This window comes from Salmo salar, chromosome 08 (genome assembly GCF_965601325.2).
Source record: "Salmo salar chromosome 08, fSalSal1, whole genome shotgun sequence".
NCBI classification, from domain to species: Eukaryota; Metazoa; Chordata; class Actinopteri; order Salmoniformes; family Salmonidae; genus Salmo; species Salmo salar.
Window position 1 is genome coordinate 7,308,961 of NC_138298.1, and position 19,195 is coordinate 7,328,155.

At 42.9% G+C, this 19,195-nt stretch overlaps 1 protein-coding gene across 3 annotated transcripts; it reads right to left on the reverse strand.

The window, feature by feature from the left end:
- Positions 1-690: 690 nt before the first annotated feature.
- clta (clathrin, light chain A) lies at positions 691-10,612 on the reverse strand. Of its 3 annotated transcripts, XM_014208920.3 has the most exons (7): positions 10,307-10,612; positions 7,307-7,344; positions 6,897-7,014; positions 6,480-6,591; positions 5,352-5,405; positions 3,299-3,334; positions 1,582-1,768 (listed from the first exon to the last, which is right to left on the reverse strand). In XM_014208920.3, the coding sequence occupies exons 1-7, from the start codon at positions 10,497-10,499 to the stop codon at positions 1,597-1,599; spliced, it is 723 nt and encodes a 240-aa protein (XP_014064395.1). In that variant the 5' UTR covers positions 10,500-10,612; the 3' UTR covers positions 1,582-1,596. The 3 variants fall into 3 exon arrangements, with proteins under 3 accessions (XP_014064397.1, XP_014064395.1, XP_014064396.1); XM_014208921.3 differs by lacking the exon at positions 3,299-3,334; XM_014208922.3 differs by lacking the exons at positions 3,299-3,334; positions 5,352-5,405 and having other exon boundaries at positions 691-1,768; positions 10,307-10,611.
- Positions 10,613-19,195: the final 8,583 nt, after the last annotated feature.

The window sequence follows — 19,195 nt, forward strand, 5'->3', positions numbered from 1 at the left end:
TGTCAGTGCGGAGCCCTCCGCATTGTTACAAAATTTGGGAGGCACACGGCAATGCGTACGGAACTCAATTCACCCTCCATAAAGGAGCCTCCGACCACATTTTCGGATCAAACCGAAATTGGCTTTAAGAGTTGAATACTCCTGATATAGACGTTCAAAATTAGGTTGCATTTGTAAATTCCACAATAGCTCATTGCTACACCAAATATAACTAATAAAGCCATTTATTGGTTGAACAGATTCAAGCTCAAAGATGTCACGTTCTGACTGGCCACCTCCCAACCAACAGCGTGGCTTTGATCAAAGGTAGGCAACTTCGGTTTGACCATTTGAGATATGTTGAGCTGATCGTCTCTGGCCTAACGATGGGATTCATCCAAAAAGTCAGGCGGTCTGCTTCCCGTGGACAGATTAACAGGAGAAACCCCCTCGCTTCACCTCTTCCTCTCTGCCATTTTCGCCAGAGAATAATTTGAAGCCAGATATTCATTTTCACAATTCTTTTGAACCCAGATAACCCAAGGCCATACAACAAACAGCAATAGTGGTGGAGGGCCTAAGGGCACACTAAACATAATTTAATTGAAAACGCAGTGTAAAATGTAATTTGTCTCACCTGAAATTTTACTTCCAATTAGGTGCAACCATAATTTGAATGTCACGGACAACACTTCAATAACGACATTGACAAAAGTTTCATGTTTTACTGATATTGAAATTGATGGACAACAAACACATTAAGCAACACTTGAGCTACAGTAAATCTTTAAACCACAATTGTACTCTGACATTTTGTAAATTTATATATTGCCTGTATATGTACATAGGTACACGCATAGAGTACATGATACACCACATGATATTTACCAGGGTTGGGGGTAATTCCATGTCAATTCCAGTCAATTCAGGAAGTACACTGATATTCCAATTCTCTTCAATGCTTTTTAATGAGCAAAGATTTGATTTGGAATTGTGTACTTTCTGAATTGACTAATTTAAATGGAATTGACCCCAACCTTGATGTTTACACACACAAATAGATATTTACCGTACGTGATTCGCGGTTGAAATGGGAGAAATGCATAGATTGAAATAGTCACAATAAATGCCACAAGCCGGCTCTAAATGGGTTTCCAACACACTTAATAAAAACAGTTTGGTCCTTAAAAGAATAGAAAGAAAAAAATAAATGCGTATATACTTATTTTGTTCTTTAATGATGGAAAGGGATATGGAAGAGAGTGATGTCATCAATCCATAAACAATGATGACCTCAGGTTAGGTAGGGGGGGGGGGGGGATGATGATGATACATTGCCCTATGAGAGGTTGGTTGCAATCTGGGTCCAGAGAGGGTTAGGGCCAGGGTAGAGATACAGCCGTCTCAATTCACCCCCTTTTCCCTCGGCCCCTCAATGTTAACAGATCTGTAAGGTGAAAGCGACATGGTGGATTGTGGAAGCTCCACCACTACACTGCTTTTACGTATCCAGAGCCATCAGATCTGCAAACACTGAATGAATGGTTAGTGTGAAGGGGAGTGGTAGGGACTGAATTGAGACATCTAATAGAGGGGGGGGGGGGGGGGGGGGGGTTGTTAGCGGACCAGAGGGGCCTGCTTGAGGGAGATGAGGACAGAGCGCATGCGGGACACATCTTTGGCTTGCTTGCTGGACTTGGGGTTGAAGTCACAGAGGCGCGCCACGCGCTCCCACTCGGTGCCCGGGTTGTTCTCGTCCATGTCCGACAGCATGGCCTCCTCAGCCGCTCTGCAAGGCAACACGGGAGGGGAACAGCGCTTTAGAGAGGGAGGGAGCAGGCCTGGGCCCTAGAGATCAGTAGAGTTTTACAGAAGGCCTTACTGCTGCTCACTTACACACCACCTCCTCTGCAACACGACAGGGATAGACATGGGGAATCCCCATATAAATACATGCTGAATGGATCTAAATTACCTGCATGAGACGAGTTGCCAATAACATTTAAAAAAAGATTCATTATGAAAATAGTGCCATTTTAGCATGTCTTTTTCACCATTTTAGTCCAACAGTTTTAGTGAGGTCTGAATCTAAAAACCTTTGCTTGAGGAGGAAGTGTCGAGTAGACAGCAGCGGAGACCCAACTCAGAACAGTCCAGTCGACCCAACTCAATTACAGTACATCCAAAAAAATAAAACATTCTCCTGGTGGCCACATCAAAAACAGATGAGTACAGGGCTGGATAAGATCATACAGCATGCCCCCTATAACCCCAGTCATACAGCTAGCTAGTTACCTGCTTTTCCCTGTCAGTCTAATCAAGCGCTGGGTTTTTTGGAACGGTTAAAACGCGGTTTGGTTGGTTAAAAATGCAGTTCGTCACAGAACTGGAGGAGGGGGGGGGGCGTAACTTGCTTTTTGGTTACGTTCAAATATTCTCTCAAGATCCAAGTATAGCATTAGGAACATGGTTTTGTTTTATGTCCTTTATACTTGTGCTTGATAAGTGCGCTTAGTGGCAAGTTCGTTCTTTTTAACAACCAAAACCTGGACACCTGAGACTTTGCCATGCATTTTGCTGCGGTTGGAAAGCAGGCCATTTGAAATGCAGCAAATACTTGATATAATAACCATAAGAGACTTTTGATTGACATGTCACAATCTTCACTAATAACTTACATAGATAATCTTTACACCAATACGGAACCCAAAAGGGCATCTAATTCCACTAGAAGGCTTAGCATACATAACCGAAATTAAATAAAAAAAATGATAGTGCCACAATCACAATAAGACATTTTGAAATGCAAGCCAGGGGGAATAGCAAAACCCAAACCCACCCACCCAAAGATAGGACACTTCCACTGCCAAAGAGTTAACTAAATGAAAGATCCCCTCTAATAAACTAGAACACATAGCAAAATGGGGATGAGAAGCCAATGAAAATTCACTGTCACAACGAAACTACAGATACGAACAGGACTAGTGGACCAACGCATCACAGGAGGGACACCCAGCTTCTAAAATCATTTAAATTGGCAGTGGATTTGTATTCATCTACAGCAGGACTCTCCAACCCTGTTCCTGGAGAGACCCTCCTGTAGGTTCACTCCAACCCCAGTTGTAACTAACCTGATTCAGCTTATCAACCAGCTAATTATAAAAAGGGTTGGAGCGAAAACCTACAGGAACAGGGTTGGAGAGCCCCGACTACAGTCTAGTCTAATTGTGCACTACTACTGAATATTGTTTTGCCATTTCTCTAGGCTAATATACACTCCTCCCTACTAGGATATTGTCTTTTTGTTTTTTTACTTAACTGGTCTAGGCGGTAGCAAGGATGGTTAATGTGTGTGCTTAAAGGTGCATAGGAAAAGAAACAAGGAGAAACAGATCACAAGTCAGATATATAGAAATGAAAAGTAAATGAGCTTTATGCAGATGACAAAAGCCAGCATGCATTTTCCCAGAGAGAAAAAAAGTCATTTTCAGGGGGGTGGCAGGATTATTTTTTTTTTGTGCACTAAGAAGTGTGCTTAGCTTGCAGCCTTCATCTGCTGTGCCATTGAGTTGGTTGGGTGAGGCAGAAATACGTGCCCCCTTGGTCTCAGTAGCTGTGGGTCTTTGTTTTGGCAGAGACAAGGACGTTGGTTATATGGGAACCTTTTGCTCTTTAGCGATCGAATGAATTCAATGGCAGATATAAGGGCTGCAAAACTAAGAGGGTGAGTTGGACAACAACAGTAGCATGTCATTCTATGGTAGGCAGTGGCCTGCTAGTCGCTATTAACAGATTCTAAGCAGATCACATTCGCATGTTTGAAGCAACGGTGTATCCAATGAGCTTTCAGTTTAGAAATGCAGACGTACAAGCGACATCAACGCAACAGTTGACTGTCTACATGCAGGGCTCTGCGACAGTATCAGGCTATGAAGGCTACTGAAAATAGACTTCAACTGTTGGATCTTGTCATAAGTCGCCTCGTACGAGCCTTGGATTGTGCTAGCCAGAATAGCTCATAGGAGCAGGAGCCCATCTCCTGTAGCGTGAGGTAGCTGTACAAGTACACCACCCTGGACAGGACGCTACTCGATTGCAGCCCCCCAAATATATATCTTTAACGCAGAGTCTTAGTTTGACAGTATTTGGTATGACTCGGCCAGGGATCGAACCCCCAACCTTCCAATCTCAGGACGGACACGCCAACCACATGGCAGCCAAGTTGGCGTAGTCATTCTTAAAAATTGTAAATGACGCTCTCCAAATGAGGGATTCAGAGTGTCCATTCAACATTATGTCAACCAACAGACATTCTAGTACAGTACAATTGCTATTGCATAAATACCTCCTATAAAAAACACCCATCGCTGCAGTTCTTTGTGTGAGGGGTGTGTGTGTGTGTGTGGTTATTCTAGAAGACACTGAAACAGCAGAGATAATGTTGGGATAATGTTGGAAGGAAACGGCCCTCCAACAACATGGTTGCCTTTGTACAGCTTTTCAGGAGCCTTATTGAACCCGAAAGGCTGCAGGTTACCAGGTATAAAGCAGATATATATATATATATATATAAATAAGCCTTTAACGGCATGAGATCTCTTAAATAGTATTTAACAGACTAAAGTTAACCTTCAGATAATATGCCTGCATATTATATGAAGGTACTACTATATTGATAGGACTGTTAAGAGTTGGAGACACAGTTGCTTGAAACAAAACTAGTCTTAACTCTAGACATTAGCCACACGGTATCCACACGCAGCTGAGGTAGCTGCTCTACGGTTCCGTCGATACATTTAAAGCAGTGCGTCGCCAAGTAACACACCTAACCAATGTTTTCTACATAGCGTCAATTTCTATAACTAGTTTTCCATGTGCACATATGAATAATACAAGTATCGATTTAAAAAAAGGGATCTAAGAATACAAAAACATTTGCAAATGGCATGATGAGATGGCATGATAAAATGAAGGGACATATAGATGGATCATGGACGATGGAATTAAACAAGACCAAAGTAAAAGAAAATGGCCACTCGATTTACTACACTTCAGTTATGGCAACATAATTCATACAGAAACTGAGCATTAAGCATTAAGGCTGATGCAATGACATTCAGCCAACACACATTCACCGCATAAAAAAATGAAGAAAAAAGAGACACCTGGTGGGTTTATAGGTCGCAAAAACAGTCACGCACGCTCAAGATAAATGAAAGTCTACTTCTTTGAAAAATAATGTAAAACCAACAACAAAAAATGAAGGGGAAAGCCAAACGTAAAAATTAGTGTTAAAATGGAAGATGCGGCGGGCGATTGACGCGAGTGACGTCACGTGAAAAAAAGAAACAAATGTTAGTTTAGCAACATACACATAACCAATCAGGTCAGAGAAGGGTTGTTTGTAGAAATCCTCATCCAGAACCCTGGAGACACAGGGGATGTCCCAGAGGAAAGCAGCAAGCAGGAGAGAAGAGAGAGAGCGGTAAAAAGGAGAAGAACAAAACGACAGAACAAACCCAGCCCAGAGCTCTCACCCACAGTCATCTGCGTCCAAAATGGCGGCATATTCCCTACCTAGTGCACTACTTTTGACCAGAGCCCTATGAGACTACATAGGGAATAGGGTGCCATTTGGGATGCAGCTATATACAAAAGACTACAAACAACATAACAGAGGCAGGTTAGAGGTAGCTAGACATTAGACAGAGACTGGAACATTGGCTGATATATTATTCAGAGCAGAGGGAGGGCTTGGGTTACAGACGCTCAAGTTAGTGAAAACTTGACTTTATACTGTCTGAGCACTTGGAGGCAAGGCGGTCCAAAACCCTTATCAAACTTATATATATATAATAAATATAAAATAAAACATCCTACATTTCTGTTTGCTGCTGGGGCTGTCCTGTTATCTTTCGAAAGATATTAACACCAATTGATATTATAATTCCTGACCTCAACTAGATATTTCTGAATATGCCGTCCGTGCTCAAAATGGCTTGTGGTTCAAGGGTCAACTCTGGGGTCTCGTCATTTGGCAACAGCGTTTCACCTCTTAGCAACACCATGCATAACTTGGATTGCCGCTCCAGGTCTTTATTAGAAATAAATGAACCTGTGAATTAATATACATGATCATTTTTCATTCCGGAACATACTATACTGATCTTTTTCACTGTTCTACCAGAGACTGCACACTGTTAGCTTACGTCTTTTAATGTAGGCCTATATAAACCTTAACACACATAAAAGGTAGTAGAGAACAGAGGGACCAATAGGAACAATTGCTGCACAATAACTGACTATTCTGCAAGGAGATTTCTGCAGAGTGTTATTTACACTCAATGGACAGGGTTTCCTTTCCACGGCTCCTGTAGAGAAAAGTGAGTCAGTGGACAAAAGGTTTCCTTGGAGCCCAGTATAGTTTTAGTCCTCCTGGCTCAACCTGGGCCGATCTTACATAGAAATAGAATGACTAGACTGTTTCTATGCATTTTTACCTGTTGTTCACTTTAGTCTTCTCCAGCTGCTCGTCCTGTCTAGTGTGCCACTCCTCCAGCTCTACCTTGGCCTTGTCCTTCCACTCAGACTCCTGCTTACGAGAGTTAGCGTCTGGGGAAGGGGAAATTAGGAAGAAGAAGATGCCTTATGATTCACACAGTACATGCAATTCTCTTGAAAAATGACATCACAAAAAGAAGACTTCTAAAACCAGGGGCGATTTCAACATCAGCAAAATGCGCTTAGTGTTTTTCTTGCATTGCAAGTCAGGGCCATACATTTCCCAAAGATTGTGGTGTTAGAATTGGACGCTCAGCACTTTGGATTCAACTGTAAATAGTCACATCGGTTCCTTCTATTCTATTGTCACGCTGATATGGCCCTCTAGCCAGGATATACCAGGGGCCTCTCCTTACCTAGGACCTCCAGCCTCTCTCTCTGCTCCTCCCTCCATTTACGCAGGCTCTCTGGCTCAGCCTGCAGCCGGTCGGCACTGGAGATGGCCGAGTATGCATCAGACGGGCCATTGCTCTCCTAACAAACACATGGGTGGTGTTCAACGGGGCACACTGTAGCAACGTTAAAACGTGTCTCATTGGACAAGTAGATAGATAGACTCCCCCTTTTCACTCTGTTCCAGAGCATTTTCTTCCATTTTGTGCCTACTGAACACTACCATGGTCAATAATATGACACAACCATGGCATTTAGTATTCATTAGGCTATGTTCAAACAAACATGCATTGTTAAGTATTGTAACGTTTTCCTTGAGTCGATACAATCACAATCTCGGCTGTAAGAAAAAATGGAAAACATAAGATATTACCTCATTAAGGTCTCCATTGACAGCACCATCCACTGCATCTGCAAATAAAATGTACCATTCATCATGAACAAAGCAATATCAAAGACAATGAAATGGCCTACATCATCGATTAACATTACAGAGTGGGTGTGTATCAGACTTCACTACGCGTCTTACATTATGGAATAAGATGTCTTTAGGCCCATCACAAATCAGCATGCTTTCACAATGATCAAATTCAGATTATGGATTTGGCGTTGTAAGCTTGCAAAATAGTACACGTAGGTATAATTTGTGGAACGTTCCAACAGGAATCTGTTCCAAAAACTTTGTAAATAACAAGGTTGCCAACAAACACATACAAAGTTGTATAGCGGCAGAATGAGATACCGGGTAGGGAGTGGGCTAATTCATTAAATTCACTCACCACTTTTATTCCGAAAAATGTCTGTCCTCACTCTGGTAGCCTATGGACAAACATTAAGAATAAGCTACGTGGTGAGTTCATGCCTATTCGTCAGCTAGTTGAATTGATCATGCTACTTTGTATGCGTTGTTTGATGGTAACCTTGTACTTTAACGTTTTTGGAACAGATTCCTGTTGGAACGTTCCACAAATTATACCCACCTGTTCTAGCCTAGTGCACTGGAACATAAATGCTTGGTTATGCGATATCTTTACGTTGAACGATTCATTCATTGGAACTAGCTAGCTAGCTGAAGTCAGATAGCCAGATAGCAACCATAGCCAAATACATTTAAACTCAGTTTCACAATTCCTGACATTAAATCCTAGTAAAAATTCCCTGTCTTAGGATCACCACTTCATTTTAAGAATGTGAAATGTCAGAATAATAGTAGAGAGAATTATTTATTTCAGCTTTTATTTCTTTCATCACATTCCCAGTGAGCCAGAAGTTTACATACACTCAATTAGTATTTAGTAGCATTGCCTTGGGTCAAACGTTTTGGATAGCCTTCCACAAACTTCCCACAATAAGTTGGGTGAATTTTGGCCCATTCCTCCTGACAGAGCTGGTGTAACTGAGTCAGGTTTGTAGGCCTCCTTGCTCGCACACACTTTTTCAGTTCTGCCCACAAATTTTCTATAGGATTGCGGTCAGGGCTTTATGATTGCCACTCCAATACCTTGACTTTGTTGTCCTTAAGCCATTTTGCCACAACTTTGGAAGTATGCTTGGGGTCATTGTCCATTTGGAAGACCCATTTGCGACCAAGCTTTAACTTCCTGACTGATGTTTTGAGAGGTTGCTTCAATATATCTACATAATTTTCCTCTATTTTGTGAAGTGCACCAGTCCCTCCTGCAGGAAAGCACCCCCACAACATGATGCTGCCACCCCTGTGCTTCACAGTTGGGATGGTGTTCTTCGGGTTGCAAGCCTCCCCCTTTTTCCTCCAAACATAACAATGGTCATTATGGCCAAACAGTTCTATTTTTGTTTCATCAGACTAGAGGACATTTCTCCAAAAAGTAGTCTTTGTCCCCATGTGCAGTTGCAAACCGTAGTCTGGATTTTTTAATGGCAGTTTTGGAACAGTGGCTTCTTCCTTGCTGAGCGGCCTTTCAGGTTATGTCGTTATAGGACTCGTTTTACTGTGGATAGAGACACTTTTGTACCCATTTCCTCCAGCATCTTCACAAGGTTCTTTGCTCTTGTTCTGGGATTGATCTGCACTTTTCGCACCAAAGTATGTTCATCTCTAGGAGACAGAACGCGTCTCCTTCCTGAGCGGTATGACGGTTGCGTGGTCCCATGGTGTTTATACTTGCGTACTATTGTTTGTACAGATGAACGTGGTACCTTCAGGCATTTGGAAATTGCTCCCAAGGAGGAACCAGACTTGTGGAGGTCTACAATTTTCTTTCTGAGGTCTTGGCTGATTTCTTTGGATTTTCCCATGATGTCAAGCAAAGAGACACTGAGTTTGAAGGTAGGCCTTGAAATACATCCACAGGTACACCTCCAATTGACTCAAATGATGTCATTTAGTCTATCAGAATCTTCTAAAGCCATGACATAATTTTCAATTAATTTTCCAAACTGTTTAAAGGCACCGTCAACTTAGTGTATGTAAACTTCTGACCCACTGGAATTGTGACACAGTGAATTATAAGTGAAATAATCTGTCTGTAAACAATTGTTGGAAAAATTACTTGTGTCATGCATAAAGTAGATGACCTAACCAACTTGCCAAAACTATAGTTTGTTAACAAGAAATGTGTGGAGTGGTTGAAAAACGAGTTTTAATGACTCCAACCTAAGTGTATGTAAACTTCCGACTTCAACTGTACATCCCCTCCCTAAAGAGTTGCATAACATGAACTTGCTTCTGGCCAATGTAGCTAACTAATCGGTCAATATTTTAACTTCCTGAAGGCGACAGTTTTGTATGAAAGTCCAATGGTCATTGGGCCATATATCAAAATGCAGTAATGAAGTGGCCAGTAATGTTGTTGGTGCAGTGGGATCAATCCAATGACAGTTAGCCAGGAAATAGACGCTATAACTAGCTAACCGGTCATTCAAAGACACGACATTTTCTGTTAGTTTATTCACGACACTTCAAACATCAAGATATCAATAAGTAAAGTTACGTTATTAGCTAGCATATACACATGTAATGTAGAGACTAACTAGCGCCGTTAGCGAACATACAAATGGGGAAACTAGCGTCACCTTGCTCATTACGAGCTAGTTTCCCGAACATTTTAAAAAATATGGTCTGAAATATCGGATCCAGCCAGCTAAATTGACGTTACTTGTTTTTCTCGTAATCTCATTTAAGTCTCCTGCAGACAGTCGATGTAGCTTGCTAAAGTAGCTCGTTTGCTGGTTAGCTAGCTAATTAAGATGGCTAGCTAACGGTGTATACAGTAGCTGGCTAGCCCATAGCTAGTCAATTATAGCCAATTTGTTAGGCTTTGACTCCGCCAAATAATACGAACGAGCTAGCCACTGTAACTTGCTAAATGAAGTGTTTTTATTACACAGTTACCGTTTGCGTCGCCTGTCAGATTATTGTCTAACGACGTTGGAACATCTCCGCTGTCCAGGATGCTGAATCCTTCGTCATTCTCAATCCCCGCGATCTCGCTTTCTTGCTGGGCCAAGAATGCGGCAGCGGGGTCTTCGTCCGTCCCATTGCCGGCGGCAGCCTGTGGTGCGTTGAGCATGTCAAAATCGTCCATATCTAGCTATTTGATGGTGGTGGCTAGCTATTGATAACGTTACAGTATCTAATGGGGGAGTAGATCAGTGGATCAGCTCGAGAGATAAGGGAGGAGACAATGAAAAAGCGGAAACTCCGGCAGGGCCAGTCAGAAACGAGGAATTTTTATTGACTGTGCTGTGCACCAACCACACAAGGAACAGGATTGCACCTGATACGTAAGGGTCCCATGATCTAGCGTGTCTTGGGTTAGGCGATCTTGAATCTCAGGGGTGTCAAAGAATTAGGAATTAGAATATTAGTCATTTCATGAATAGAATCTATATGCAGGGTACAGCAAGTGTGCATAATATTGTCTGCACTATAAAAATGTGTAAAGCAAAGATTGGTTCAAAGAAAAACAATCATATTTTATATCTCTTAAAAGGGCAAACGGGGAGAGGACACGTGATTTATACTGTCAAAATCTTTGCTAGGCTGTGATCATAGTATTCAACTCTCCTGAGGTTAATTTAATACATATAATCAATGGGTTATGGGATGTATCTGATATCTATAACCAATTTGATAGAATTCTCTTTTCATTCAAGTGGTTTATGATAATTGGTGCCTATTATGGCAGTGATGGGCTACTCTAGGCCTATACTGTATTACATTCAAAATGCATTTCTTAGTCAGATCCAGAGTGGGGCAGCAGTGTAAGGCACTGCATCTTAGTGCAAGAGGTATCACTGCAGTCCCTGGTTCAAATCCAGGCTGCATCACATCTGGCTATGATTGGGAGTCACATAGGGCGGTGCACAATTGGCCCAGCATTGGCCATCATTGTAAATAAGAATTTGTTCTTAACTGACTTGTCTAGTTAAATAAAGGTTACTTTTTTTATTATTAAAAATGAAGGAGTAGGACACCATCAGGTATCATTTCTAGCCTGAGTGACAGTCTGTTTGTGCTATTATGCCAACTCTGTCACTCATTTTCATGCCAACGATTTTTGGCTTGACAAAGACAGCAATGGAGTTGGCAGATCTGGGACCAGTCTATGAAGCAGCGACTGAGAAGAAACCCATAGAAATAACCCACTTCTAGTTGGGTAATACTACAAAGTCAAACAGACATACAGTGCATTCAGAAAGTATTCATACCCCTTAACCTTTTTCCCATTTTGAGATTTTTTGTCATGGCCTACACACAGTACCCCATAATGTCAAAGTGTAATTATATTTTTCAACATGTTGACAAATGAATAAAAAATGAAAAGCTGAAATGTCAATACCCCTTTGTTATGGCAAGCCTAAGTTCAGGTGTAAAAATGTGCTTAACAAGTCACGTAATAAGTTGCATGGCACTGTGTATACCCCACCAGACACACCACTGTGGGTTTCTTTAGGCCTACTGTACCCTAACCAAAAATGAATTTAATCTGTCGCCTAGTTATGTATAGAACCATTTAATCTTGGACCAGAGATTACTCAGGCAAAAAGTTTTAAAAAACAGAAACAAATTAAACTGTCACAGGGCCTCTTTTCTTTTAAAATATCTAATTGAACTGTACTGTGTATAATACTATGAATACCTATATATTAATAGTGTGTAAGAAGTATTTTTGTTGTCTTGACAATCTGACTCTTATTTTTAATTTATCTAATATTTTCTTGTGTTTTTCTTGACTATAACTGCTCTGTACTCTGTCATGGAATGTATGTTTTGTGTGGACTAAGCTAAACTATATATTTTCAAAGATGATCTTTGAATCCTAAATTAACCAACATGAATGAGCAATTTTTGTCACACCCTGATCTGTATCACCTGTCTTTGTGCTTGTCCCCACCCCCCTCCAGGTGTCGGCCATCTTCCCCATTAACCCCAGTGTGCTTATACCTGTGTTCTCTGCAGGGAATGTACAGATGGATCCCGGGAAGGTGAGAGCGTTGGTCGATTGGCCTCAGCCTACGTCCAGAGTGCAGCTGCAACGTTTCCTGGGATTTGCCAACTTTTATTGGCGCTTTATCCAGGGTTACAGCATCTGGCTTACCCCCCTGTCTGCACTCACCTCTCCAAAGGTTCTGGTCACGTGGTCCCCTGCTGCGGACCGGGCGTTTCAGGACCTCATGCACCGCTTCACCACAGCTCCCATATTGTTTCATCCTGACCCGTCCCGTCAGTTCGTGGTGGAGGCCGAGGCTTCGGATGTCAGAGTGGGGGCTGTGCTGTCCCATCGTTCTGCCCTGGACCTCAACTTACATCCCTGTACCTTCTTCTCCCATCGCCTCAATGCCATGGAGAGGAATTACAATGTCGGGAATCGTGAGCTTCTCGCGGTGAAGATGGCATTGGAGGAGTGGAGACACTGGTTGGTGGGGCGGAACATCCTTTCCTTGTGTGAACGGATCACAAGAACCTGGAGTATCTCCGCACCGCCATGCGTCTCAATTCCAGGCAAGCTAGGTGGGCCCTGCTTTTCACCCGGTTTAACTTCTCCCTCTCCTACCGACTGGGATCCAAGAATATTAAGCCGGATGCGTTGTCACGCCGCTATAGCCCCGTAGCTACACCCTCGAACCCTGAGACCATCCTTCTCACCTCCTGCCTGGCGACGGCACTCAGCTGGGGAATAGGGAAGCAGGTCCATGAGGCGCAGCGTTCCCAGCCAAACCCCGGGGGGCCCCAGATAACTGGATGTTTGTTCCTGACGCTGTCCGCCCCTCAGTCCTGGAGTGGGCCCACTCCTCCAGACTTACCTGCCACCCGGGCTCCCGTCGGACCCTGGCCCTTGTGCAGCAACGCTTTTGGTGACCTACCATGGTCCCAGACGTCTCCGCGTTCGTCGCCGCCTGCACGATCCGTGTGCAGACCAAGACTCCTCGGCAAGCTCCGGCTGGTCTCCTTCAACCACTGCCTGTCCCTCACCGTCCCTGGTTTCACATATCCCTGGACTTCGTCACTGGTCTCCCCCCGTCTGATGGCAACAACGCCATCCTGACAGTAGTGGACCGGTTTTCCAAAGACGCCCACTTCATTCTTCTCCCACAAACTACCCTCTGCCAAAGAGACGGCCCAGCTCATGGTGCAGCACGTCTTCCGGATCCATTGACCCCCGGTGGACATGGTCTCCAACCGGGGTCCTCAGTTCTCATCCCGGTTCTGGAAGGCGTTCTGCACATTCATTGGGTCATCAGCCAGCCTGTCCTCCGGGTTCCACCCTCAGTCCAACGGCCAGTCGGAGCGAGCCAGTCAAGACCTGGAGATTACTCTTCGCTGCCTTGTCTCCGCCAAATCCACCACCTGGCGCCAACATCTCGTGGGGGTTGAATACGCCCACAACACCCTCCCCTGCTCTGCCACTGGGCTCTTGCTTTTGAGTGTTCTCTGGGTTATCAGCCCCCGCTCTTCCCGGAGGAAGAGGTCGGCATACCCTCGGTCCAGATGTTTGTTTGCCTCTGTCGTCATACCTGGAAGAGCGCCTTATCCCCACTGTACTTATACCTGTGTTCTCTGTTTATCTGTTGCCAGTTTTATTTCATCAAACCTACCAATGGCTTTCCCATGCTCCTGTCTTTCTCTAGTTCTTGTTTTCTAGCTTTCCTGTTTTTTTACCCTTCTGCCTGCCCTGACCCTGCCTGCTGTTCTGTACCTTGTCACACCACTCCGGTTTACTGACCTCTGCCTGCCCTGACCTGTCATTTAATTAATTGACACATCATACATTTAATGAAATAATTAATTGTCTCGCTGTAGTCTTCCTATTTCCTTTGTAAATATCCTTATTTGCATTCCTTGTGGTTCACCCACAAAAACCTAACTTGGCCACAAAATTCCTGAACTCAACTGAGGTCCATTGCTTGTGACTAATTTCCAGAGATATCTGACTCTTTTGAATGTAGTGGATGGTTAACTGATATGCACATTCCAATGGAGATTCCTTCTTGCTTGACATGAAAAACACGCCTTAAAACACACCAATATCTCAATATACCATAAGCTTATATATCATAAGAGCCCAAACTCAAAGGACGTTTCAAACGTGTACTCAACAAAGATGTCCAGCTGAATACGTACGTTCAATACAGTGCCGTGTCCACTTACACCCTTAGCTCTCACCCCCTCCCTTCCACAAAGATGTACTTCAGTACTTTTCCATCACCCAGGATTTCTCTGTGCATGTCACAGGACTTCTAATCCGTCAGGAGAGGCCTTGAGTTATTGGGAGTGCGCATTCCTACAGTCCACTGCAGTCCGCTAAACTTGTCATACCCAAAGAGCTTAAACCTAGCACTACTTTCAATCTCTAAGGATATATAAAAACAATATTTTCATACTAAAATGATAATGCTGTAAAACAGTCATTTACATTCTATCAGTCCCCCCTTTTAAACTATATTCCCTATTGTTGAAACGTTTTATACAATAGGCACTAACATTCCAACTGGAGCTTTTGACCTTTTATCCCCTCCTTCTGCTGGAGACCCAAGAGTGTACTAACAGACACTTGATGGAGAGAAAAACATAGAAACGCATTACAATAGATTAACATACTAAGATGTGGATATACTTGAAGAACGAAGTAAGAAACTCGGCGCTTCCCACCTCTTGACTGACCTGGCTCTGTGCTTGTGGGCTGCTTTTCTGCTGAGATTGGGTCTATACACCTCCCCAAGCTTCCACTCAGTCTTCCCCCAGGTCTACAGAATGTGTTCCCACGCCATGTCCTCCTCACTTCGTTCTACGCCACTGGGCGCACACTGGTTGAATCAATGTTGTTTTCATGTCATTTCAACAAAACTCTGAGTCACATATTTCCTAATAACACTACGCAGCAGATGAGCGACCACTAACACAGACAACTTTTCCTCTGGTGAACTGGCTTCCTGTATATAGGGCCTGTGGCTAATCGTTCAAGTGTTTTTCCTTCGTCAGTAAAACCATCCCCTTATGTAGTCAACAGAGTATGAAATTGCAATAATTGGTTACAGGAATCAAATTCAACATATCACAACAGCTTGATTGTAGAGTTTAAATAAACCAGTAGACAATGTTTGTCTAAGCTTCTAGGTGACTAGCTTAACCATTACATCAGTGTTGTTGGTATAACCACTGATACAGAGTAGCTTGTTAGCGGCTGGAGTCTACAGTAGGGCCTTCTATCTCAACCTTGGGAGGAAACCCTCCGTAACTTAGTGAGTCTAAATTAGGGAGGGTTTTCTTCTAAGGTCGAGAAGCTAGATTCATTTGTACAAAGATTTAATATGTTTCAGAAACCATTTGCAGGATGACCCCCATATTATATGATAACACCACCTACGTCTCCCCCTTGGCAGTGTAACTCAATATTACCTCAGCAGAAAAAAAAAAATGAATCAGAATAACAAATATAATGAATCACCCAAGCCAAATTATAATTGTAACCCTTAATAAATTCACAAGGAAATCATTTTCATCCATAAGGGAATTCAAGGAATAGTCAAATAGACTAGAGACAGGTTTCTCTCACACTCATCATGCGCTGCTGTGTGTGAGTAGCGCACCCGCCCTTCCCTTTGTGCTTTCTTCACAGTTCAGGGACAGCGCTCTGTCTCTCCTTCTCGCCTGTCCGAATCCGAATTGGAACTATTGATAAATGGTACAACCCAAATTTAGAATGACAGCCCCTTATCTTCATGCACAAACATCTCAAACTCCCTATCTGGAATTTCCAGAGCGAGAAATTAGCACAGCGCTTGTTTTAACTTCTCAAACTCTTCTTGACACTAGTGTCCAGTCTACTGGGCCGTGTCCCTGCTTCCCCACTTCCGTCAATTGATTCAACGGTGAAGCCATTGATGAGAATGACGGAATAAAACTATGGACATAGCCAAATAGACCCAGCTATTAATTTAGCTGTCACTGCCACACATACTACTGGGACAGTGACTCATGCACTTTGTGACACCCCGAAACCACATGAAAAGGTGATTCACGTTGAGTCTATAATTCGACCCTCAATTTAGCCCAAACAGACACTGGCAGAACATACATTTCTAGAAAGGGAAAAATCTCTGAAACTGGAAACACTTATCTCCCTCACTAGCTTTAAGCACCAGCTGTCGGCGCAGCTCACAGATCACTGCACCTGTACATAGCCCATCTATAATTTAGCCCATACAACTACCTCTCCCCCTACTGTATTTATTTATTTATTTTGCTCCTTTGCACCCCATTATTTCTATTTCTACTTTGCACTTTCTTCCACTGCAAATCTACCATTCCAGTGTTTTACTTGCTATATTGTATTTACTTTGCCACCATGGCCTTTTTTTGCCTTTACCTCCCTTATCTCACCTCATTTGCTCACATTGTATATAGACTTATTTTTCTACTGTATTATTGACTGTATGTTTGTTTTACTCCATGTGTAACTCTGTGTTGTTGTATGTTGTCGAACTGCTTTGCTTTATCTTGGCCAGGTCGCAATTGTAAATGAGAACTTGTTCTCAACTTGCCTACCTGATTAAATAAAGGTGAAATAAATCAAATAAATAAATAGAGTGGCCAGACGTAAGCCACTCCTCAGTAAATGGCACATGAAAGCCTGCTTGGAGTTTGCCAAAGGCACCTAAAGGACTCTCAGACCATGAGAAGCATGATTCTCTGGTCTGATGAAACCAAGACTGAACTCTTTGGCCTGAATGCCAAGCGACACATCTGGAGGAAACCTGGCGGCGAAGGTCCCCCGGTGAAGCAAGGTGGTGGCAGCATCATGCTGTGGGGATGTTTTTCAGAGGCAGGGACGGGGAGACTAGTCAGGATCGGGGCAAAGATGAACGGAGCAAAGTTCAGAGAGATCCTTGATGAAAACCTGCTCCAGGGCGCTCAGGACCTCAGACTGGGGTGAAGGTTCACCTTCCAACAGGACAACGACCCTAAGCACACAGCCAAGACAATGCAGGAGTGGTTTCGAGACAAGTCTCTGAATGTCCTTGAGTGGTCCAGCCAGAGCATAGACTTGAACCCGATCAAACATCTCTGGGGAGACCTGAAAATAGCTGTGCAGCGACACTCCGCACCCAACCTGACAGAGCTTGAGAGGATCTGCAGAGAAGAATAGGAGAAACTCCCCAAATACAGGTGTGCCAAGCTTGTAGCGTCATGAAGACTTGAGGCTGTTATTGCTGCCATAGGTGCTTCAACAAAGTACTGAGTAAAGGGTCTGAATAGTTCTGTAAATGTAATATTTCCGGGTTTTTTTTTTAATACATTTGCAAAAATGTAAAAAAAAAAAAAAAATGTTTTTGCTTTGTCATTATGGGGTATTGTGTGTAGATTGATGAGGGAAAAAAACATTTAATCAATTTTAGAACAAGGCTGTAACGGTACAAAATGTGGAAAAAGTCAAGGGGTCTGAATACTTTCCGAATGCACTGTGTGTGTGATATATATATATATATGTATTAGTTTTTTTGTTTTTTTGTTATACGAGGCGACTGTACTGATTGATAGACTGATTAATTGAGGCACAGATCAAATTAGATTATTATTTTTAATAGGCATATCATAACTGCATTCGTTTTCGCAACGTTTTCAATAAGTTTGAAACAAGTTGTTCTTTTGTTGCCTTAAACAGAAAATATCATCCCACTGTCTCCTGAGGTGCACATATAGAGCAAGCTGGAGCACTGTCCTCTTCGTCCTGTTTTCACTGGTTGTGTCAGGGTTGTGTGGTGGTTCTTCATGCCTGCAGATTTCCCCTCCACCACTAATCAATATCTTCGGCCTGCTTTGGCTTGTCCTGGAATGCACGTCTTGGCTGGGCTCCAGTGCCAATGTACTAATGAGCTCCTGAAACAGGAACTTGCAAGATGTCAGCACCCACAAATCGGTTTTCAGCCATCTTGGAGGCTGTCTGTAGTTCATATTATAGCTCAGCGATAACATACCATGATCACTTCCTTTAACCCCCTGAGACGTCCTTTCCTGTCTCTGGAAACTCCCTGTGACAACCTTTATACACACTTTTAAACTTCTCTTCTGTTTGCTTCACTTTTTTTGCCCACCAGTCGGTGGATTGGGAGGCATGAAGAGCCATATCACCACGAAGCTCTCAGTCCTTGCTTCTTCCTCTCCTGTATAAGTTCAATGAACTGACAATGTCTCTCATTCCCATCATATTCCTATATTGGAACCCAAGTTTATTCCCAGTAAGCAGTGACTCCTTCTAAAACGACTTTAATTCCAAGTTGTGGGTTATATTGTGATGTTTTTATGATGTATCCTTTCGGCACCAATCGTATCTCACTAATTGTGTTAATTTTCCAGTCTAAAATTCTGGATTCATTCATTTATTTAGGAATATTTTGTACATGTACAATATATTCTTCTCCTGTGGGAATCTGTACTAGATACAATTCCCACCCCAGAACCGTACGCTGTTAAGTCCTAAATACTTTCTCTATCCCCTCGGATTTAGTAACGGTTGCACTATCCACTTGTTACTGACAGGATGCATCCAACTGTCACAAGCACAAACGCACGCACGCACGCACACACACACACACACACACACAGGATGTTTCCTAAATGGCCATATCTAAGATTTGTTTAAACTTTTGAACATTCACTCTCTACAGAAAACTCTCTGTTCCTTAAGCGTGATATCCTGGCGACAATGCCAATTGATAAGAAGACCAATATCTCAATATACCATAAACATATTTAGCAAGACGCCCTTGCTGTCTCTGC

Coding starts and splice junctions, on each gene's coding strand:
- clta (XM_014208920.3), bottom strand. CDS start 10,499: ATGGACGATTTTGACATGCTCAACGCACCACAGGCTGCCGCCGGCAAT. Junction 6,592..6,896: donor AGAGAGGCTGGAGGTCCTAG/GTAAGGAGAGGC, acceptor CCCCTTCCCCAG/ACGCTAACTCTCGTAAGCAG. Junction 5,406..6,479: donor AAGACTAAAGTGAACAACAG/GTAAAAATGCAT, acceptor CTGTGTCTCCAG/GGTTCTGGATGAGGATTTCT.